This window comes from Taudactylus pleione, unplaced genomic scaffold, assembly GCF_031769625.1.
Source record: "Taudactylus pleione unplaced genomic scaffold, aTauple2 ptg000130l, whole genome shotgun sequence".
In the NCBI taxonomy this organism is placed as follows: domain Eukaryota; kingdom Metazoa; phylum Chordata; class Amphibia; order Anura; family Myobatrachidae; genus Taudactylus; species Taudactylus pleione.
In genome coordinates this window covers 589,399-614,220 of record NW_028284532.1, presented here as the reverse complement: position 1 = coordinate 614,220, position 24,822 = coordinate 589,399, and the positions used below count along the sequence as shown (strand labels likewise).

Genomic DNA, 24,822 nt, shown 5'->3' with positions numbered 1-24,822 from the left:
TTACCCGTGGAAGAAGGGAGACCGGAGGGAACAGGTATGCAAACCGGAACGTCCACCGGACAGACAGAGCATCCACCAGAGACGCCCCTTCGTCTCTTGTGCGAGACCCGTACACCGGCAACTTGTTGTTGTGCCGGGACGCCATGAGGTCGATTTCTGGAAGACCCCACCTGTCCACCAGTAGTTGAAAAACGTCCGGGTGCAGGGACCATTCCCCCGGATGAACGTCCTGGCGACTTAGAAAGTCCGCCTCCCAATTTAGCACTCCCGGGATGAAGACCGCTGATATGGCCGGAAGAGTGCGCTCCGCCCAAACCAGGATCCGAGAGACCTCTACGAGAGCCGCCCGACTGCGAGTTCCTCCTTGCCTGTTTATGTAGGCCACGGTGGTAGCGTTGTCCGACTGGACCTGCACCGGGTGACCCTGGAGAAACCGCTGTGCCTGCTGGAGAGCATTGAAGACCGCACGGAGTTCCAAGATATTTATTGGAAGCTCCGCTTCTGTCGGCGTCCACCTGCCCTGGAACAAGTGTGGACCCGAAACTGCTCCCCAGCCCCGAAGACTGGCGTCCGTTGTCAACAGGACCCAATTTGGAACCCAGAACGGACATCCCTTGTTGAGGTGGGTCGTCTTTAACCACCACGCAAGGGATAGGCGAACCTCCGGGGTGAGCACAATCGTCTGGGACTTCAGAGACTGAGGCAGCCCGTTCCACTTGGACAGGATCAGGTGCTGCAGAGGTCTGGAGTGAAACTGGGCGTATTCCACCATGTCGAACACCGACACCATGGAGCCCAGTAACCTCATCGCCGAGTGTAAGGACACCCGGCGGCTGTGCAGACAACTGCGCACCCTTGACTGTAAAGCAGAGATCTTGTCCTCCGTCACGAAGATCCTTTGCTGTCCCGAGTCCAATAAGGCTCCAAGATGCAGAATCCTCCGAGACGGGATTAGAGTGGACTTCTGCCAGTTGATTAGCCAGCCGTGCCGTTGCAGCAGTGCAATGGTCAGGTCCAAGTGGCGTAACAGGAGCTCTGGAGATCCTGCCACCAATAACAGGTCGTCCAAGTACGGCAACATGCGGACTCCCTGCAGCCGCTGAGAAGCCGCCATGACCGCCATCACCTTGGTGAAAACACGTGGTGCTGTCGCCAGGCCAAAAGGTAACGCCCGAAACTGGAAGTGGTCGCTGCGGATTGCAAACCGGAGGAACTGTTGATGGCGCAAAAGAATAGGGACATGCAGGTAAGTGTCCTGTATGTCCAATGACACCATGTAGTCCCCAGGTTCCAGCGCCAGAATGATGGACCGTAGGGTCTCCATCCGAAACTTCGGGACCCGCAAAGACTTGTTGAGTGCTTTGAGGTTGAGAATCGGACGATATGACCCATTGGGTTTCTGTACCAAAAGTAGATTTGAATAGAAACCCTGGCCCCTCTGGGAGAATGGAACAGGCACTATAACTCCAGCCTGGAGCATAGTGTGCAATACCTTCCGCAGCTCCGTAGCCTTGTTCCGGTCTGATGGTAGACCCGTGGTGAAGAATCGAGCCGGGGGTCTGTGTCCCGGAAGGAGAGGGCGTATCCGTGGGAAACCACCTCCAGAACCCAAGTGTCTGTCGTAGTGGTCGACCAACACTGGGCGAACTGTAGCAGGCGGCCTCCCACCCTGGGATCCCCCAAAGGGAGGCCCGGACCGTCAGGCCGCAGGCTTGTCATCTGGCTTGGGGGCCGGACGTCTGGTACTCCATGCCTGCTTCCGGGGCTTGGCCGATTTCTTAGGACCAGCATGTCGAGGAAACGACTGTGGTTTGGGCCTGCCCTGGGCCCTAGATGACCGAAAGGACGATGGTCCAGAACCAGAAGGAGCAGCGGCCGACGGGAGACAAGCCGATTTGGCTGCCGCCAGCGTGGCCACAATCTTATCCAGATCCGGACCGAAGAGAACTGCTCTGGTAAACGGCAAGGCTTCCAGAACCTTCTTGGAATCTGCGTCCGCCTTCCAGGATCGCAGCCACAAGGTGCGACGAGCAGCTACCGCTGCTGAAGAAATTCTAGACACCAGAGTACTAATGTCTAGAGCCGCCTCGTTGATGTAAGTGGCCGAATCACGGAGATTGCCAATCAACTCCGCCTGTTCGGCCGGACAGTCGGAATCAAAAGAAGCCTCTAATGAATCCGCCCAGCGCTCCATCGCTCTGGCAACCCAGCAAATGGCCATAGCCAGCCGTGCTGCCCCCCCCCCGCAAGGGAATAAGCGGACTTCAGGCAGATTTCCACCTTGCGGTCCGTAGCATCCTTAAGGGAGGACATGGATGGCATCGGCAATGTGGCACTACGGACAAGACGGGTCACGTGAGAATCCACCTGTGGAGGGGATTCCCACTTTGCAAAATAATTATCCGCGAACGGATAAGCCACCGCCAGGCGTCTCTGCGGCTGGTATCTTTTGCCAGGCTGTTTCCACGCCTCCTCTAAATGGTCCACCAACTGACCCGAAAGAGGAAAGACTGTGGCATCGCCCTTCACATCTTTGAAAAAGGCATATTTAGACTTAGCCGCTGGGAGAACTTCGTCCTCAATCACCAAGGCTGTGCGGACCGCCCGAATAAGTCCAGGAATATATACTTTGGACCTTAGTATGGAGAGGTTCCTGATCGTAAGGATCCAGAATCTCCCCATCATCAGACGTCCCTTCGTCATCCTCATAAGGAGCGGACAGAGACGCCACCGGCCGTTTATGAGGCCGCATCACAGACTCCCCTTGCAATACATCCGACAAGTGCTGTACAGAACTCGTCACGGAGTTAACCCACGCTGGCTCCTGAGAAACCGGGAGCGGGGAAATAGGGAGACTGTGGGGTACCACCAATTGTCGTGGGAAACCCTGCATGGGTGACGACACCACAGACTGCTGGGACAAACCCATCGGAGTAAACGCGGGCTGCGGAGCTAACTGGCCCACTAAAGCTGTTAGCGCCTGAGCGAAACAAGCCCAGGGCGGCTCCTGTACCGGTGCTGTAACCGTAAGAGGCCGCGCCATGGACAAACACTGCCGGCAAAGGCCCTCCGCGCTACCCTCCCCCTCCGCTAACGATACTTTACACGTGGTACACTAAAGCCGGAGGGGAAAATCACTTTCAGACATGATGGCACCACGTATGTGACCCCTCTCACCAATTATATATTAAATAGGCGAGAGACCACCCTGCAGCACCGGACCGCAAGGGCTTAGCAGAAAGAACAGGGACAGTAATAAAGCTGACAGTTTAGAGAAGAAAAGTTACAGGCAGCGCTAGCACAGTCACATACAATGCAAAGAAAATCAATTCCTGCACTAACAGCGCTGATCACTCAACTACACAGACACAGGGCCTGGTAGGACACAGCGCTGCATACACAGACCTGACCACAGCGGAGGAGAGGTATGCGGGGGGACCCAGACCACGATGCTTCCGTCCAGTGCTTCCAGCAGCGTTCACCATGCGTTGGAGAAGATGGCCGCCGAGGAGCAGAGAGGAGGCTGGCCTGGGGGAGGAGCGCTGACACAGGGCCAGCCAGCACAGTGCAGAGAGGGCTGTGTGCAGCGGGGGAGGCGCCGCCTGTGAGACAGGGAAGGCGCGCTCCCGTGGCATGCATTTAACCCCTGGGACGCCGCAGCGCTACCGCTCTGCTGCGGTCCGCTGTCCCAGGGGGTAGTGGAAGCGCAGGTTGGTCGCCTGGCTCCACGCTGCAGCCAGTCCCCAGGGAGCCCCCAGCCTGGGGACTTAGGACCATGTGATCAGCGGGGACCCACCGCGGGACCCCGCTGCTTACCTCTGTCCCCCTTGAATCCGGCCATGGTCCGGAACATCTGGGGTCACCGCTAGCTGTGACCCCAGATGCCCACCAGCATCCCCGGATCAGTACCGGCGTTCTGGTACCGGCGGGGTGTAGGGAAGACAGCATGGACGTCAGGACTGACTGTCCATGCTGTTCATCCAGATGTGCAGCCACAGCTGCATGAAGAAAAAGCTTCAGGGGCTCTTCTAGCCCCCACTCCAACAGGTGCACCCGACTCCGGCCGGGCACCAAACTAAACTGAGGTGCCTTGGCTCGGGGGCGGGGTATAGGAGGGGGACCCTAGTGCATCCTGGGAGGCTGAAAAGCTTAACTCTATGGTGCCCAGCGACTGACGTCACACCTATACCCCAAGGTATCCTGTGGATACCCTATGGACCCTGAAGTAGAAAGGTCAATTCAGAAGTGAGATTTGGAACAAATAGCTGCAATGCTTAGTGACTTTCATGTATTTACTCATAACAGAGCAGGAGTAGCACATGCTGGATATGGTCTCTCTTCTGAGGGCTGGGTTAAAGAAAACAGCATTTTATCTGCTGTACTAGAAGAAATTAGAGAGATTACCTGCACCAGGGACTTTTCTATGTTCATGAACATTTCCACATTACGATCCATTCGTGATGGGTTCTGGAAATCGAACCTACGCCTACAGGGAATATAAAGATGAAATTAGAGATAAGAAAGTTACCCTTATAACTGCAGACACATAGTCAGGTCCATAAATATTGGGACATTGACAGAATTTTCATATTTTGGCCTCTATTCACCACCACAATGGCTTTGAAATTAAACAAACAAGATATGATTTAACTGCAGACTTTCAGATTTAATTTGAGGGTAATTACATCCAAATCAGGTGAACGGTGTAGGAATTACAACGGTTTCTATATGTGCCTCCCACTTTTTAAAGGGGCCAAAAGTAATGGGACAAACTAAACAATCCTAAATCTAATTTTCACTTTTTAATACTTTGTTGAAAATCCTTTGCAGGCAATTACAGCCTGAAGTCTGGAACGCATAGACATCACCAGACGCCGGGTTTCATCCCTGGTGATGCTCTGTCAGGCCTCTACTGCAAATGTCTTCAGTTCCTGCTTATTCTTGGGGCATTTTCCCTTCAGTTTTGTCTTCATCAAGTGAAATGCATGCTCAATCGGATTCAGGTCAGGGGATTGACTTGGCCATTGCATAACATTCCACTTTTTATCCTTAAAAAACTCCTTGGTTGCTTATGCAGTATGCTTCGGGTCATTGTCCATCTGCACTGTGAAGCACCGTCCAATGAGTTCTGAAGTATTTGACTGAATACGAGCATATAATATTGCCCGAAACACTTCAGAATTCATTCTGCTGCTTTTGTCAGCAGTCACATCATCAATAAATACAAGGGAACCAGTTCCATTGGCAGCCATACATGCCCACGCCATGACACTACCACCACCATGCTTCACTGATGGGGTGGTATGTTTTGGATCATGAGCAGTTCCTTTCCTTCTCTTCCCATCACTCTGGTACAAGTTGATCTTTGTCTCATCTGTCCATAGGATATTGTTCCAGAACTGTAATGGCTTTTTTAGATGTTGTTTGGCAAACTCTAATCTGGTTTTCCTGTTTTTGTGGCTCACCAATGGTTTGCATCTTGTGGTGAACCCTCTATATTGACTCTTGTGAAGTCTTCTCTTGATTGTTGACTTTGACACATATACATCTACCTCCTGGAGAGTGTTCTTGATTTGGCCAACTGTTGTGAAGGGGTTTTTCTTCACCAGGGAAATAATTCTTTTGTTATCCACCACAGTTGTTTTCCGTCGTCTTCCGGGTCTTTTGGTGTTGCTGAGCTCTCCGGTGCATTCTTTCTTTTTAAGACTGTTCCAAACAGTTGATTTGGCCACACCTAATTTTTTTGCTATCTCTCTGATGGGTTTGTTTTGATTTTTCAGCCTAATGATGGCTTGCTTCACTGATACTGACAGCTCTTTGGATCTCATATTGAGAGTTGATAGCAACTGATTCCAAATGCAAATGTCACTTAGAATCAACTCCAGACCTTTTACCTGCTTAATTGATAATGAAATAACGAGGGAATAGCTCACACCTGTCCATGAAATAGCTTTTGAGTTGATAGTCCCATTACTTTTGGTCCCTTAAAAAGTGGGAGGCACATATTGAAACTGTTGTAATTCCTACACCGTTCACCCGATTTGGATGTAATTACCCTCAAATTAAATCTGAAAGTCTGCAGTTAAAGCACATCTTGTTTGTTTCATTTCAAAACCATTGTGGTGATGAATAGAGGCAAAAATCTGAAAATTCTGTCAATGTCCCAATATTTATGGACCTGACTGTAGCTGGGGATTTGTGGCCATAGAGGCAGCCTGGTAATACCAGGAGTCATTTAACAATAAAACTGCCATATACAAGACATCAATTGTCATTTCATCCCACACTACACATCACATGGATAAATAAGCTTTTTCTCTTCCAGCAAAAAATACCCAGCCATTTCTCATCTCCTCAATGCAGTGGATTTTTCACAGTGCTATATGAATAGAAGTACATCGCAGTACATGGATTGCCGAGCTCATATAATATATGGTATCACATACATTTGTAACAAGAATTTCATGGCAATGAATCACAGAACATGTTATATGCAGAAACACAGCATGGTCAGTTTCCTACAACAACAACACACATAACATCTGTGTAACCAGCTTGAGGAAAAGACATTATGGGGCCGATGCTGAGTGAGCACTCCGCGGCAGGTGAGGCGTATTTTGCTTTTTACACTGCGCATGCACAGTAGCGAATTGACACAAATGAACGACTGCTGATGTGGGCACATTATGGTCGCAACAGTCTTTACAACCAGAGGGGTGTGAAGAGGCCTTCTCACATAGGCAAAGCCCAGTAGGGCAGCATTCAACCAAACTCATCTTACTCAGAACAGCAATTGTGATATATACACCTGCTAGGAAGCGTCTCTTTTGCACTGGTAAAAGTGAGCAAACTAGGCTCATATGAGCCATGCAATCCGGACATAGCAGGTAAGTGTACAGCTGTTTTCAGAATACACAAAAATAATATTCTGCACAAAAATGTCAGAATTTGTGGCAATTTTGCAACCAACTCGGCATCATCCCCTAAGGGACAAATTTTATTGTTTTTGGGGTTCCCGACGGAGCAATTCACTTGTTACTGCAATCGGGCACCGACATTTCTACTCACAGCCTACTGAGGTGGCGGGCAGAAATGTGCGAAAAGTCCGTGTTTTGAGCGCCCTAACCAGGACTTTAGACGGGTTTAGACTCTCTACACAGCTAAACCTGTTGCTTTTGGGTGCAAAAAGCACAATAATTAAATATCGTCCCCAAAAAATAATTGAATTACCCCCAAAGTGCTTAATATGTATATTCAAATATGCCCTCTTGACAGACTGACATACAGACACTGTACATTGTTCCAACTATAATTCCAGAACACAAATCAGCGAGGTCCATCCCAGGAACAAGGAAGAAAGTGTCAGCAATAGACTACAATGTACTGTGCATTTAAAATGGAGCCAATTATCCATTTACAGACCTGCTACTTTTCTTTTAAAATTATATGAAAATTATAGAGAATCAAGTTTGATATAACATGAATAAAAAGAATGTCTCTCACCATCCCTGGTCACTTTTGAATTTGTAAGCAGCAGCGAGTATATGACACAGCGCTCCCCCAACCTTGAAATCCAGAAAGCATTTCATCTGCAAAGCAGAGGATGTAGAACAATGAAAATGTGCTTGTTTCTAGTAGGAGATAAATATATATACACCACACCTGAGGAAAACCTTTAACCCATAATGATGAACTACAACGAGAGAGCAATTCTCAGTGGATAAAGCATTGAGTAGAAGAGTGGCTAGATAAATAGAGTTCTCAGCGATTAATTCTCCTGCAGAGTATTGCTTATCAGCATATTGTCACTAGGGGACAGAAAAATCTCCCTATCCCTTAAGGCGCCTACACACTTGGCGATGTGCTGCCGATCCGACGACGTGTACGATTTCCCTTGAAACTCCCCCGGCAGTCCTGCTCACGATCTGGCACACGATTTGGTGTATGTACAAACGATACATCGTGTATCCTTTCTTTTTTTTCAGTGCATCGTGTTCCAGATTTTCAGATCTGCCCTACAGCACGGCAGATCTGACGATGCGATGTGCGACCAGCGGGGACACGCGTCGCATCGTGAGTGGGGACTCACGATTTGAGCATATTTTACACGATCTGTCGTTTCGATGCGTCGGAATCGGCCAGATCGGGTAAAATATCGCCAAGTGTGTAGGCACCTTTAAGCACCTCCCCATGAAAGTTTGCCCTGTCATCAGAGAAATACGACATTTTAGATATCCATTTATCTTTACCCAAGGCAATAGTTGATATGGAAAGAAAACTGTACTTACCGGCAATTTAGTGAGCGGTGCATTGCTGACATGTTTTCCAAACACCTCTTCTTGGAACTGCAAGAGTTGGACCACCAGGCTGGACAGAGACTTGTTAGTAGGAGGCTCGGCCTGAATGTACTGTAACAACACAATTGATTTACTAACATCTGGTTTTGTAATGTCAATCAAGCATTGATTATTTAAGTAAAACCAATCAGCATTAAATGTACTAGAGTAACTAGCCTAACTTGATTTGCAGTTTAACAGAGCCAGTCTTGAAACAATATGGATTATTTTAATATATATATAAAAAAAAAACTTGTGGCAGCTAACTTGCTGCCATCTCCATAGACATTTGTATTAAAGGGATTTCATAATTACATAACTTACAAACTACAACTAATATATATATATATATATCCATCCAGGAACTGTATTTTTATTTCATTATTGTGCCAGCAGAAGCACCCTTTACTCTGAATGCAAGTGGCAGTTTTCTGGCTTTGTATCTATTTAAAATACAGTTCCACTGAGGGTGTGCATGCTGCAATAATAGCACAGGCCCCATTCATATTGATCATTGCAAAAAATAAAACATTCAATAGCAGCATTGAACACTATGGGAATTATGAAATAGCCTGTGAGATGCCAGCACGGGCACGATTCCGGGGGGTTCGCTCGTATTTATAATGCAACAATAATTTAAAAGGCAAAAACAGGCTGGTTTTGCCTTTAAAATGATTGCAGCTAAAATCTGCAGATAAGGCAGGTGTTAGCTGCAATAACTGGAAGGTGGGCAAGCCAGACAGCCCCAAAACTAATTAGCAATACGCATTACCCGCTGCAACCAAACTAAACGCCATTAGTCTGCAGGAAGCCAAAGCATCACTGGGTGTTCCAAACGAAAGCTCCCAAGTATTTTTGGTCTAATATATTGAATATATGTCACTTGTCTGAAAATTGAAAATCCTAATTTGACATAAACACCGGCAGAATGAAATACATACACTACCGTTCAAAAGTTTGGGGTCACTTAGAAATGTCTTTATTTTTGAAAGAAAAGCACTATTTTTTTCAATGAAGAAAACATTAATCAGAAATACACTGTATACATTGTTAATGTGGTAAATGACTATACTAGCTGCTAACGTCTGGTTTTTAAAGGAATATCTACATAGGTGTATAGAGGCCCATTTCCAGCAACCATCACTCCAGTGTTCTAATGGTACATTGTGTTTGCCAAGCGCGTTAGAAGACTAATGGATGATTAGAAAACGGGTTTGCTAGTTAGAAAAGCTATAAAACTGGCCTTCCTTTGAGCTAGTTGAGTATCTGGAGCATCACATTTGTGGGTTCGATTATACTCTCCAAATGGCCAGAAAAAGAAAACTGTCAGGTGTAACTCGACAGTCTATTCTTAGAAATGAAGGCTATTCCATGCGAGAAATTGCCAAGAAACTGAACATTTCCTACAACAGTGTGTACTACTCCCTTCAGAGAACAGCACAAAGAGGCTCTAACCAGAGTAAAAAGAGAAGTCGGAGGCCCCGGTGCACAACTGTACAAGACGACAAGTACATTAGAGTCTCTAGTTTGAGAAATAGACACCTCACAAGTCCTCAACTGGCAGCTTCATTAAATAGTACCCGCAATACGCCAGTGTCAACGTCTACAGTGAAGAGGTAACACCGGGATGCTGGCCTTCTAGGCAGAGTGGCAAAGAAAAAGCCATATCTGAGACTGACCAATAAAAGGAAAATATTAATTTGGGCAAAAGAACACAGACATTGGACAGAGGAAGATTGAAAAAAAGTGTTATGGACAGACGAATCGAAGTTTGAGGTGTTTGGATCACACAGAAGAACATTTAGTGCCTGACACCATCTGTCAAGCATGGTGGAGGTAATGTGATGGTCTGGGGCTGCTTTGGTGCTGGTAAAGTGGGAGATTTGTACAAGGTAAAAGATTTTGAATAAGGAAGGCTATCACTCCATTTTGCAATGCCATACCCTGTGGACAGCGCTTGATTGGAGCCAATTTCCTCCTCCAACAGGACAATGACCCAAAGCACACTTCGAAATTATGCAAAAACTATTTATGGAAGAAGCAGGCAGCTGGTATTCTGTCTGTAATGGAGTGGCCAGTGCAGTCACCATATCTCAATCCCATTGAGCTGTTGTGGGAGCAGCTTGACCATATGGTATACAAGAAGTGCCCATCAAGCCAATCCAACTTGTGGGAGGTGCTTCAGGAAGCGTGGGGTGACATTTCTTCAGATTACCTCAACAAATTAACAGCTAGAATGCCAAAGGTCTGCAATGCTGTAATTGCTGCAAAAGGAACATTCTGACGAAAGCAAAGTTTGAAGGACAAAATTATTATTTCAAATAAAAATCATTATTTCTAACCTTGCAAATGTCTTGACTATATGTTCTATTCATTTTGCAACTCATTTGATAAATAAAAGTCAGTTTTCATGTAAAACACGAAATTGTCTGGGTGACACCAAACTTTTGAACGGTAGTGTATTTTGTTTGCCTGACAAAACGGTACTGTGGTTATAGCTGGTAGGAGATTACTGTAGCTTACTTCTGTTCAGTTTTCATAGGAACCCTCAGTACAATCATTCCATAATGATTAGAAAGACGTGGATGTGTTTGCCGTGAGCAGCTGCTGGGATGCATTCAGTTGACTCACTCTACTCTAGGTCAAAGGTAACTGAGGATTATAATCACACAAACACGTGTTCTGCCATACACCAGCCTGTAAACATTGCAATCCAATTTGCTCCTTTTACTCCATGCGGTCTAGGTCATGGCCACTGTCTCACGCTGGTCTGCAGAAATAGCTCTCCTCTTATCCAATAGTAAGAGAGGTGAACATAAATACAATAAACCAAGCCATTAACAGTGAGAGTTTTTTTTTAAGGGACAGTAGATAGACTGGTTGTATAGGTCACAATTGTATAACACATGTATATTATTGTACAACGTTACACACTAGGCATTATAATCAGTAAGCACTTACTATGCACACCAAGGCATTTGGTCAACACATCTGACTGTTCAGGCCCATACAAGAAGAAATAATATTATAGAGAAGTGGGGAACACATACTGTATTATGTAGGTTATAGGAGTGGTGTTTGCCAGTGTGGGACCAGTGTCAGGTTAAGCGTGAAGACCAGTGTCGGGATATGTAAGGACAGCTGCCATCTGTGGTGATTTTCCAGGGGCCTGGCAGCTGAGCTATGTATAGAGGCAGCATGAGGCATAGTTATAGGATTAGTGCTGTGACAGTGTACACATAGGAGAGGGGGTCAGGGTGACAGCATGGGGCACAGTGATGGCATTAGTGCTGTGACAGCGTACACATAGGAGAGGGGTTCAGGGTGACAGCATGGGGCACAGCGATGGCATTAGTGCTGTGACAGCGGACACATGGGAGGCTGGGGGTCAGGGTGACAGCATGGGGCAAAGCGATGGCATTAGTGCTGTGATAGTGTACACATAGGAGAGGGGGTCAGGGTGACAGCATGGGGCACAGCGATGGCATTAGTGCTGTGACAGCGTACACATAGGAGAGGGGGTCAGGGTGACAGCATGGGGCACAGCGATGGGATTAGTGCTGTGACAGCAGACACATGGGAGGCTGGGGGTCAGGGTGACAGCATGGGGCACAGCGATGGCATTAGTGCTGTGACAGCATACACATAGAAGAGGGGATCAGGGTGACAGCATGGGGCACAGCGATGGCATTAGTGCTATGACAGCAGACACATGGGAGGCTGGGGGTCAGGGTGACAGCATGGGGCACAGCGATGGCATTAGTGCTGTGACAGCGTACACATAGGAGAGGGGATCAGGGTGACAGCATGGGGCACAGCGATGGGATTAGTGCTGTGACAGCGGACACATGGGAGGCTGGGGGTCAGGGTGACAGCGTGGGGCACAGCGATGGCATTAGTGCTGTGACAGCGTACACATAGGAGAGGGGGTCAGGGTGACAGCATGGGCACAGCGATGGCATTAGTGCTGTGACAGCGGACACATGGGAGGCTGGGGGTCAGGGTGACAGCATGGGGCACAGCGATGGCATTAGTGCTGTGACAGCGGACACATGGGAGGCTGGGGGTCAGGGTGACATCATGGGGCACAGCGATGGCATTAGTGCTGGGACAGCGGACACATGGGAGGCTGGGGGTCAGGGTGACAGCATGGGGCACAGCGATGGGATTAGTGCTGTGACAGCAGACATGGGAGAGGGGATCAGGGTGACAGCATGGGGCACAGCGACGGCATTAGTGCTGTTACAGCGGACACATGGGAGGCTGGGAGTCAGGGTGACAACATGGGGCACAGCGATGGCATTAGTGCTGTTACAGCGGACACATGGGAGGCTGGGAGTCAGGGTGACAACATGGGGCACAGCGATGGGATTAGTGCTGTGACAGCAGACACATGGGAGGCTGGGGGTCAGGGTGACATCATGGGGCACAGCGATGGGATTAGTGCTGTGACAGGAGACACATGGGAGGCTGGGGGTCAGGGTGACAGCATGGGGCACAGCGATGGGATTAGTGCTGGGACAGCAGACACATGGGAGACTGGGTGGGGGTCAGGGTGACAGCATGGGGCTGTGACAGTGTACACATGAGACCTGTGAATGGGATTATCTGGGCACATTCCTCAGCAGTCACTGCAGCTGCCCTGATTTGTGCTCAGTATATAGGGTCACTATGACATCTAAGGGGTGTGCTGCTAGGCAGTCATAGACGTCAGTAGGACCCATGGGCCCCTCTGGGGTTACATGATGGGGCTGTTACCCGACATCTGGATGCCTGTAGGCCGAACACAGCTGCAGCGCTGCCCAGGCCCGGACGTCACATTCAGCCTGCAGCACAGAGGAGCGCTGCCTGTGCATACTACCGAGGACAGGAGCAGCCGGGACCTCATCCCGGGCCCTCTCCGTCTGTCCCCGGTGCCGTGTCTCCCCCACCCCTTGGCCGGGCCCGGCTCTTTGTTCTAGGTGAACGGATTAGCGGAATACACCGCTGTTCTCTTCGGGACACTAAGGTTCTCCTTCTGGTACCTTCTTGTAGTTTTTCCCCAACCATAGCCGCACGTTGTCGAACTGAGAAATGGTGTCAGAGGACTCGTAATATTTCACGTTCGGGCCGCCGTCCTTCTTCCGCACCGCCATCTTCTACCGCCCGGCACTATTTCCAGCAGCAGCAAGGCGACATCTACCGGCCGCGAAGCAAACAGCAGCCCTGAGGATCATGCAGACAGGGCACCACCTAGTGATCGTACATGGAACTGCAGCAGAGAGCATTCCCGGCGACGACCTAATGTTGGTGTGCGGGGGCCGCCACACAGGAGAGCATGTCTGGGAGCATCGGTGTACATTCACTGTACTCACACACAATGTTACACAATGCGTCCACTACAAGTACACCTTGTACAGTGCTAACGTTGTTGTACAGCATCGAGCAGGTTAATCTGCGCCGGGCTCTGCACCAATGAGCTGAGGCAGAGCAGGAGGCGTTTCCAGCTGTATCAGGGTGCAGCGGCCGGCGGTTGGCTGACAGTCACGGTGGCCGAGTGGTTAAGGCGTTGGACTCGAAATCCAATGGGGTTTCCCCGCACAGGTTCGAATCCTGTTCGTGACGGGTGATATATTTTGCAGGATGGTGAGATTTTAATATTTCGCTGCTTAATTACATATTTATGACTGTAGACTGAATAGTTACGTAAGCCTGTCATTACCCAGTGTTAGGGTGTTCGTGTGTTTCTGCAGAAGCTGGCCACACCAGTACACACCTACAGTAGGTCACATTTTGGGCATCATTTGGCTGGAAAACAAATGACAATTTATTAAAGTATGTGTGCGCATAAGAAAAATAAATGAAGAAAGTAAAAGCTGAACATCTTTACTATAGGCCAAGTGATCTCTAGGAATAGGTATTATAAATTAAAGATCATCCCTGATGCTGGGAACTCACTTAAAAGACAAAACGGCTGACCAGCTGTCGCGCCAACCAAGCAGCTGATTTGGTAAGATATACACACTTACCAATCGGCCGCACAATGGACCTCATTTAGAGTCGGCTGTAAGCGGCCGCTCGGTCGTACGCATCCGATGTTTCCAAACCACGCATGTGTATGGTTAGTTGTGCGCATGTGCGTACGAGACCTTGCGATCCAAAATACTGTCGATCGTACAGCTTACGAGAGTTGATTGACATGAAAGGCCGTTTGTGGGTGTTGACGGGGGTGGTGGTCTAAAAACGCAGGCGTTCCTCACCGTTTTCAGGGCGTTTCAGGGGCGTACATAAATTTCCTGCTACGACCGACATAGAAGGCTGGAAGTAGTAAAACGTCACTCTGCAAGCAGGTTAGAGGCCTGGCTGACCGTACAGCTTGAGGTTGGGTATGTGCTCTCTCAAGCCCCAGAGTACAATCGATACTATCAAATGTGATTGATGTTATGTTTGATGTTTCTATTTTGTGCCACACAATGCAAACAGCTAGTAATCGTTTGTTGTTGCTAATAACACTGCTAATTGGCTTGTAATTGATTGAGTTGCATTTGCATTAGCGAATACTAGAATAAATACATTTCATGGGGATGGCTTATTCTATGCGGTTTTTTGTACATTTTTGGTGTAATTTGCACACAACACAAGCGGCCGCAACGATCAGAAGAAAATTAACATACAGCGACTGACAACGACTGACTCGATAGCTAGCTGCTATCACTCGCTAGCTAGAGGAGGTGCATTGTTCACGTATGGGGGTCACTTTGGTTGCGACCGGCCGAGCGATTGCTTCCTTTTTCAGTTTCGCGGTTGTTAGGCGTACGACCGAGCGGCCGCCTACGACCGACTCTGACTGAGGGCCCAGATGTCTGGCCAGACATCACAACTTTGCAGGCAGGAGGATACAAGGGGCCTGGTGGAGAAAGTAGGTGGGTCGGGAAGAGGAGGTGTGTGGCCTGGAGGAGGGAGCGGTGGAGACAGGAGGAGAAGGGGCTGTGTAAAATTTGTATCATTAATATACCGATATGTGAAACTGGCTGCAATTTAAGGGTCGGTCCTAGCAGGGCCGCAACTAGGGCACCAGTGTCCACCAGCCCGGCGCCGCTGAGATGTTATTACCAGCGGGCACCCGGCTCCTACTCTGCAGCGCAGTGCTAGCCGGAGGCTGGAGTTCTCTCGTGAACTCCAGCTTCTGGCTTTCCCCACAGGCACTATGGGAGAGACATAATGATGTCTCTTCCATAGTTCCGAGGAGCAGCCGGACGGACCCGACGGCGGCAGTCACAGGACCGGGGTTTAAGGTAAGTATTTTTTTTTGTGTGTGTATGTGGCACTACGGGGGCACTACAGGCGGACTACAGTGGCATTACCTACAGGGGCATTACCAGGGGGCACTACAGGGACATCACCAGGGGGCTCTACAGGGGGAACTACAGGTGGCATTACCAGGGGGCTCTACAGGGGCATTACTAGGGGGCATTACTATTTGGTCACTACAGGGGCATCACCATATGGGCACTACAGGGGCATTACTATAGGTGCACTGCTGAAGGGGGCATTACTATGGGGGTGCTGCTGCAGGGGGCATTACTATGGGGGAATTACCGGGGGGGGGGTTGGAGCCAAATTACTGTCTTGCCCCGGGTGACAAAAACCCTAGTTTCGGCCCTGGTCCTAGGATCCCCTTCAGCAAAAGGACCAGGATGAGACATTGAGTGAGGGCAGAACTGCAGTTCCATGCTCTGAGAGCGGTGTTATTTTGTCCCAAATCTAGTATCTGGCCACCCACAGTAGAAACTTGTAACCCTACGGGCTTGCTTCGCTCGCCGCGCTTCAGGAATGGTGGCTCGCTTCGCTCGCCACATGTTACTATTCCCAATACATGTCCATGTGAATAGTAAATGATGATGTCAGGGTCTTTATACTGAATGGTATCTAGTCGCAACCGCAATTTAAGGGACTCCAGCTAAAATCTTTCCCTTCACCCAGAGTACGATGTTAGTGCGACACTGCTTTGAGGTGGCATCTATTTCTGGGGAAAGACCAGCTAAAACCTTACCTAGGTCACCGAATAGGTGATGGCCGACCCTGGTAATACACCATCGATAGGGTTTATGTGATAACAAACCCAGGAACCATTGCATGCTTTCTTCCGAGAGCCATCCTTATTATAAAGATCATATGTATATGTTGTTTCACATCTAATTAAAGTTGTAACATATTTTATTATTAATTACAGGTTGAGTCTCCCATATTCAAATATTCCGAAATACGGAATATTTTTAGCATGACTGAGATAGTGAAACCTTTGCTTTTTTTTTTTTTTTTTTTTTAAAGATCTGTTTATTTTGGATTTTCAAAAATCAAGTGACAGAAAAAATAGAAAATGTTACAGGCAGATATCAATAACAGTAAATCACAATGTGCAATAGTTATATAAAGCAAACTGGTATATAGCAAACTGATGTATAGATTCAGCCGCTAAACATACATTAGGGAAGTAGAAATATAGGCCCTCATTCAGAGCCGCTCGTTAGCGGCAGTACGCTCGTTCCGAGCGATGTTTGCACATCTGCGCATGCGTACGGTTTTTAGTACGCATGCGCGAACCAGTCAGTGCGGCCGAAAATCGTTTGTACGCTATATAGCGAGTGCCTGCTATTTTGAGTGACAGAATGAGGCGTATGTGGGTGGTAACAGGGGAAGGTGCTTGAAAATGGGGAGTGGAGATCCGAACGCAGGCGTGCTTAAAGGTCAAAACGGGCGTTTTATGGGTGTGTATATTTAAAACAGCAGCGTCAGTGACCACGTCACTTGGTTATTTTAGAGCCAGAACTGCTCGCAAATTTGTGGTAGCAAACACCAACCACAAGAATAGCGAGCAGTTCATACACTGGTCGATGTACTCGATTAATCTAATAAATAGCGGACATGACGTATGGTGCGAGCGGCCAGGGGGCGTTTTTAACAAATAAACGAGCGTATGTTTTGCTCGCTCGTTCAGACTTAGAGGTGTGAACAGACTGCAATGTGCGTACGGTTCATTTGAATAGCCACCCCTTGTTTTTAAACGAACGACCGCAAATAGCGAACGGCTCTGAATCAGGCCCATAGTCCCAGTTCGAATAACAATTTTTATAACACTGCAAAAATAGCCCATGAACAATATTATAATATCCAAATAAAAGTAAAACAATACATATGGCTATCTGGATCAAAACACAAAAATAACAGCAAAAAATACAAATATTATAAAAAAAGGAGGGGAGGTGGAGGAAGAGAGAGAGAAAGGCAGCGATGCAGTAGATTCAATGAAGAGAGAATATGTGGTCAATATCAGGGTGATATACAGAGCATGTCCCCTGAGCATACATACTATATATAGGAACATCCAGGTTTACAATTGATCAAAAGGAAATACTATACATATGAATTTCCGTATCAAGATAACTGTCTGTGTAAATACCATGAGGTAGTCTCAAACACCTTCAAAATCTGAGCTTGTGTAGGGGAGTCGAGTGATTCAATATATGCACCCCATTTTTTATAAAAGGATGTAACCCCTGCTTCCAGCGCAGGGAAAACTGTTTGTCTATCATAATAGACTGGGGTCTGGAGCATAATAGATTTAACCGTTCCCAAAAAGGGAGGGGAAGGGGAGGTCCAAGCACATATAATGACTTTTTTAGCTACGGTGACAATGACAGTCAGTAATGGGACTATGCGAGATTTATCAGGGCCCAAATCCCAGTTTCTGAAATTAGCACATAATAAGGCCAGTGGATCACTTTAAAGTTTTAGGTGAAAAATAGAGTTAATAAAGATCATTACCTTACCGCAGAACTTTACGATCTTAGGGCATGTCCAGAAATTATAAAAAAAAGTAGCATTCGGGCGCCTACATTTTAAGCAGTCACCCGTCTCCCCTTGCACCATAAAGCCTCCTGCGAGATATATGCTCTATTAATAGTTTTGATATGAACCTCTTGTAGTCAGGAACAGCGCAAAAATGTAAGAGTAGCATCATAAGTATGCAACAAGCAGTCCATGGAAGTGACAGTAGTCAGGTCCCTGCTCCATTATAAAAATATATGTTTCCATACCTTGTCATGCGAACTCCCCACCAGATCTGTGGTAAGATACTTAGGCCCTCATTCAGAGTCGATCGCTAGATACAAGCGGTCGCTCTGGATGAGGGCGGCCGCTTGTGGTGTGAAGTGCGGCCTCCTGGTCGCTAGCTAAGCTGTGGGTTACAACCCACAGCTCTAGCGAGCGACCAGGTTGATGGTCGCGATGGTCAGGGCCATCGCGACCATCGGGGCTTGCGACGAGACCCTAAGGTTGGGTTTCGGCAAGCGCAAGCACCAGGGAGCTTCCTGCTCTGAACGAGCAGGAAGTTCCCCACTGACATGATTGCTGATGTCAATGGGGCCGCCCCCAAACGGCAAGCATTCCGTCGGGAATGCCTCCGTTTGGCCGGCCACCCCCCCCTGCCCATCTCCCAAACGGGGCGAGCTGTCAATCACCATCGACAGCTCGCCCCCTTTGGTGCGAGACCCGTAGTGACGGAGCGCCCGTCGCTAGCCGGGTCTCGCGCATGCGCACGTTGGACCCAGCTCCGACGTGCGCATGCCCAGTGGGCAAACATCGACCCGGTTGCGAGCGCTCAGCGCTTGCGTCCGGGTCTGAATAAGGCCCTTGGTCTTATAGTTGTGTAGCACGAGAAAGGATAGGAGACTGTGCAGAGGATCAGGTGAATTGGAGGAATGAACCGGGAATTTAAGAGAATGAGCATAATGAGTGGCTTGAAGGTACATATAGAATTGTCTGTGTGGAATATGGGCATCAGTATGGAGGGTAGACAAAGGGAGAATAACTCCACCTGGTTGGAAAATGTCCTTAATTAAGGCAATACCCTTCTGTTTACACTGGCAAAAGCTAGAGTTATCTAGTCCTGGTGGGAATATAGGATTACCAGTACAAGGGATATACTTTGAGGCGGTATAGGGTCTAGATAGTTTGGTGCAAATAGCTCTCCATGCCAAATTGAAACCTTTGCTTTTTGATGGTTCAATGTACACAAACTTTGTTTAAGGCACAAATTATTAAACATATTATATCAAATTACCTTCCGGGTGTGTATATAAGATGTATATGAAACATAAATGAATTTCATGTATGTACACGAACTTAGTTTAAGACACAAAATTATTGAAAATATTGTATAAAATTACCTGCAGGCTGTGTATATAAGGTGTATATAACACATAAATGTATTCTGTGTTTAGATTTGGGTCCCATTCCCAAGATATTTCAATATGGTATGCAAATATTCTAAAATACAAAATATTCCGATATCCAAAATACCCTAGGTCCCAAGCATTTTGGACATGGGAGACTCAACCTGTATTATTATTATTATTATTATTATTATTATTATTATTATTAATAAAGTGTAGCATTACAAAATGTCACTGACCTTATTATGACATAAAAAGCATTAACCATACAAAACTGAGCATTCTGCATGTAAGTGCAGAGCGAGTATAGAAGTACTCACACCACAACAAGAGTTAGTTATTTAATTAAATACATGCAAGATATAAAATAAAAAAATTAGAATCCACTTCAGACCTACTAGGTAGATTTTTGAGCAGGGTCAGATTAACAATGGAGCGGATGGGACTACAGCTCCATCCTTTACATAAAATTAGACCCATCACCACATGATTACGACCAGCCGCCCAACTGCCCGAGCGCCCAGAAATCATAATGATTAAAATTGTGTTTCTATTTTCCTCACAAAATGATGCTATTTTTCTACTTTTACGTATTTAGGGAGACATTGGGGCTGATAGTGTAGGGTGCAGGGGCGTATCTATAATGGGTGAAAGGTGTGCGGTGCACATGGGCCCTCGTGTCCAGAGGGGCCCCACAATGTACACCCTGCACCCATATAATCTAAAACTCACCTGTCCGTGGTCCCGCGTCCGGTTTCAGTGCTGCACAGAACAGCAGAAAATGGCCGCCGCGGCCATTTTTCCGGCGTTCTGCACATGCGCAGTAGACTCTGGACACACTCTACCGCCGGTGAGAGAGGAGAGGGCCCGGCACGGGGAATGCACACGGGCCCCCTACTCTCTTTAGACGCCCATTGTGGAGGGTTACACTGACACATGGCATTTGCCACACAGCACTGGTCACAGCCACACCTCCCAACTGTCCCGCTTCCAGCGGGACAGTACCGTTTTTCTGGGACTGTCCCGCTGTCCCGTCCGCGGCCGCAGTGTGCCACGGTGGGGAGGAAGTTGGGGAGAGCACACCCACTGCTCTGCCTAGCAGAGCAGCGGGTGTGCAGAAGGTGAACAGATGCACTAGCATAGGGAGAGCCTGGGTGGTTGCCCAGCATCTCTGAGAGTGCTGGGCATGCCCCCTATAGTGAGGAAAACGGGGGGAAGCCACGAGGCTCCACCCCATTTTCAGTTGGCTCCAACCCCTTTTCGGAAGCCACGTCCCTTTTTCGAGCGCGCGCCCTGTCCCTCCTTCGCGTTCTGAAAAGTTGGGAGGAATGGTCACAGCTCTTCGCACACTATGTAATGCTCACACTATGTAACACTAGGCCCTTGATCATTTTCAGCTCCAGGCCCATGTGGCCCTTAATCCGACCTTTTTTTGAGGGTTATTTTGCTGTATGATTTCTCTGTAAAATAAATGTATCTGACCAAAACCACGTTCCATAAGCAACAGTTGTATACATAGTTCACTGCATGCACAAAATAAGGCAAAACATGACTATCTGATATTCTTGTTAAATTAACAGTACTAGCATAAAAGTGAATATTGCGAATGTGTACTACAGTGGCAAACGCAGGATTTCTAGAGGGGGGTTTCCAAATGCTTGATTTTAGAGCGAGTGTGGCCAGTCCACGAAGAGGGTATAATTAGCATTTATCCAGCATTAATATGCATGTCTGAGCAGAATGTTTTTTTTCAGATGTGGGAACAGTGGGTCTCATTCAGACCCGCTCGCGAGTGCAGGACGCTCGCAAGCGTGTCGATGGTACCCAAATGCGCATGCGCACGACGGAGGGAGCTCCATTGTGCGCATGCGCGAGACCCAGCTAGCGACGGGGTAGCCGTCGCTCCGGGTCTCGCACCAAAGGGGGCGTCCTGTCGATGTAGATTGACAGCACGCCCCCTTTGGTGGGCATTCCGGGGGCGTGGCTGCCAGATGGAGGCGTTCCCATGGGATAGAGCCAAAATCACTCCAGGGCTTGCGGCAGCGAGACCCTACCGCAGGGTCTCTGTCGCAAGCCCGATGGTCGCGATGGTCTTGACCATCGCGACCATCATCATGGGGTGGTAACCCACAGCTATGCGAGCATCCATAAGGCCAAAGTTGAGGTAGGAGGGTCCTGTTTCAGAGCGAGCGCTCTGGTCAGAGCGTCCGGCTCTGAATCAGGCCCAGTGGCGTAAGTTCATCCCAGACACCCGGAGGCAAGTTATAATTTGGTGCCCCCCATCACAGCCGCTGAAACTGTAACATAGCATTTCATAAGCAGATACACCTGCAGTTGCACCCAGAATAGAGGTATGCCATGGAGAAGTGAGACAGAGAGTTGTGGGTGAGGGTGGCGCATCACCCACAGAAGCTGCTGAGGAGGAGCAACACCAATGAGTAGGGACAGGCTATAGATATACAGAGGCGGCAGCTGAAGATCTGATACAGAGCTCTCCACTAGTGTTAAATGGCTTCTCAGGTGCTGGGAAGAGGTGCCATGTATTGGGCAGCCGTGACGGTACACTCCGGGGACATAGTTAAAGCCCTAACTGGGGTGAATATATTGTAAGCAATGGAGGAGGTGCCCCTTCAGTGCTGGAGCCCGGAGGCTGGTGCCTCCATTGTCTCCCAAAGTTCTGCCCCTGTGTGGGAACCATTCCAGAGCTTTGGAGCAATTCCGGGAGCCTGGGGTAGCAGCAGAAGAACCTAGCACTGCCCTGGACATATATGTACATATTGGTCTCCTTATGTACTGGATAGTGTATAATTATACAGTATTAATATTTAACCCTATTGATGGTCTATAGCAGTGTACCCCTAACAGTGCATGTTTTCCACATCTCCTAGTTGGTGCACAGGTATATTTATTACTGGCTGACACATTTTAAAAGATCCACAGGTGTTGCTAATAATTTCATTTGTGATACTGAGAAGAACATGCAGCACTAGTAACATTGTATTATATTTCTATCGTGGTCATGGTGTGTGCTGGGGAGGGGGGTTTCCAGGCAGACGGAACCTCCCCTGCGTTTGCATATGTACTATAGTTAAAAGGGTGGGGTACGGGATCCCAGCAGTCGGGATGACGGCAGTCAGAATACCAACAGCGGCATCCTGACAGTCAGCATCCCGACGTCTGTAGGTAAGTCCCCTTACTCTATCCCCTAACCCCCCCTCTCCGCACCCTAAACCTAACCCTCTCGGGGGAAGGCCCAAACCTAACCTCCCCCGGGGGTGCCTGACCCTAACCCCGCTTCTCGTAGCCTAATCCGAACGCTCCCGGAGTCCCTACACCTACCCCCCCCCCCGCGGCTAACAGGTCCCGACGCCCGGCTTACCTACTTTCGGTATGCCGGGTGTCGGAATTTCAGCGTGGGGCTGATGATAGGCGTCGGTATTTAGATGCCTATCATTAGTCCCATGCCGGGATTTCACAGTTGGGAAGCCAGCGGTCGGCATTTCGACCGCCGGCTTCCTGACTACATACCATATAAAGTACCTTGGTTCATCACAGGAATTCATGCATGTATATGGGCCCTCATTCAGAGGCGCTAGCAAGAAGCGAGCGCTCGTTCTGAATGAGGGCGGACGCTTCATTTTTGAAGTGCGGCCTCCTGGTCATTAGGTAAGCTGTGGGTTACCACCCACAGCTTAACGACCGACTAGGTTGATGGTCGCAATGGTGAACACCATCGCGACCATCGGGTCTTGCGACGAGACCCTAAGGTTGGCTCTCGGCAGCCGCAAGCCCCAGGGAGCTTCCTGCTCTGAATGAGCAGGAAACTCCCCACTAACATCACTGATGATGTCAGTGCGGCCGCCCACAAAACGGTAGGCGTTCCTTAAGGAACGCCTCCGTTTTGGAAACCACCTCCCCGGCCCGCCTACAAAACGGGGCAAGCTGTCGATCAACATCGTCCCCGCTGGAATATGGTCCGGAGTCCCCAGGCAGGGGGCTCCCTGGGGACTGGCTGCAGCGTGGAGCCAGGTTACGGACCTGCGCTTCCACTACCGCCCTGGGACAGCGGACCGCAGCTGAGCGGTAGCGCTGCGGCGTCCCAGGGGTTAATTGCATGCCAGGGGAGTGCGCCTTCCCTGTACACAGCCGGCGCCTCCCCCGCTGCACACAGCCCTCTCTGCACCTGCCGATTGGCCCTGTGGCAACGCTCCTCCCCCAGGCCGGCCTCCTCTCTGCTCCTCGCTGGCCATCTTTATGGAAGCATGGTGAATGCTGCTGGAAGCTGCTGATCGGTGGCATCGTGGTCTGGGTCCCCCGGCATACCTCTCCTCCGTTGGAACAGGTCTGTGTATGCAGCGCTGTGTCCTACCAGGCCCTGTGTCTGCGTAGTTGAGGATCAGCGCTGATAGTGCAGGGATTGATTTCTTTGCATTACATGTGACTGCTGCTAGCGTCTGCTGCCTGTACTTTCACTTTCTACTGTCAGCCTTTTCACTGTCCCTGCTCTTCTTCTGCTAAAGCCCTTTCGGTGTGGTGATTGCAGGGCGGTTCTCCCACTATACTAACGAGTATCAGTGAGAGGGGTCACATACTTGCCATCATGTCTGAGAGTGATTTTCCTCTCCAGCTTCTGTGTACTACGTTTAAGGTACCTATAGGGGAGGGGGAGGGTAGCGCGGAGGGGCTATGTCGGCAGTGTTTTTTTATTGACGCGGCCAATTACTGTCACGGCTCCGGTACAAGAACCGCCCTGGGCTTGTTTCGCTAAAGCGCTTACAATCCTAGTGGGCCAGTTAGCTCCGCAACCTGCGTTCCCAGCAGTCAATGGTGTCGTCACCCATGCAGGGGTTCCCGAGACAACTGATGGTACCCCACAGTCTCCCTATTTCCCCTCCTCAGGTCTCTCAGGAGCCTGCGTGGGTTAATTCTCTGACAAGTTCTGTGCAGCATTTGTCAAACGTGGTACAAGGGGAGTCTGTGTTGCGGCCTCACAAGCGGCCGGTGGCGTCTCTGTCCACTCCTTATGAGGAGGACAAGGGAACGACCGATGATGGGGAGATTCTGGATCTTTCGGACCAAGAACCTCTCGGTACTAAAGAGTCGGACGCTAAGTCTAAGGTTTATATACCTGGCCTTATTCGTGCAGTCCGCACAGCTTTAGTTATTGAGGATGATAAACCTCTGGTATCAAAATCCAAATATGCCTTTTTCAAGGATGTTAAGGGTGACGCCACAGTGTTTCCTCTTTCGGGTCAATTGGTGGACCACTTAGA

General features: G+C 48.8%; 1 protein-coding gene and 1 non-coding gene across 6 annotated transcripts in view; one reads left to right on the top strand and one right to left on the bottom strand.

Annotated features, from left to right (window-relative positions):
- Positions 1-13,535, bottom strand: part of SMARCC2 (SWI/SNF related BAF chromatin remodeling complex subunit C2) — a 116,590-nt gene extending 103,055 nt beyond the window's left edge. For 4 of the 5 annotated variants that reach the window (XM_088473049.1, XM_088473052.1, XM_088473053.1 and 1 more), the window contains exons 1-4: positions 13,361-13,535; positions 8,289-8,408; positions 7,504-7,589; positions 4,405-4,486 (exon numbers count right to left, since the gene is read on the bottom strand). In XM_088473049.1, the coding sequence (XP_088329175.1) occupies positions 4,405-4,486; positions 7,504-7,589; positions 8,289-8,408; positions 13,361-13,471 (399 nt within the window). In that variant the 5' untranslated portion in view covers positions 13,472-13,535. The remainder of the gene's footprint in view (positions 1-4,404; positions 4,487-7,503; positions 7,590-8,288; positions 8,409-13,360) is intronic. The other variant, XM_088473050.1, reaches the window with a different exon arrangement.
- Positions 13,536-13,858: 323 nt separating this feature from the next.
- On the top strand, positions 13,859-13,940 carry TRNAS-CGA (transfer RNA serine (anticodon CGA)). The gene has a single exon. It is a non-coding gene; the product is annotated as a tRNA-Ser (tRNA).
- The last annotated feature ends 10,882 nt before the right edge of the window (positions 13,941-24,822 follow it).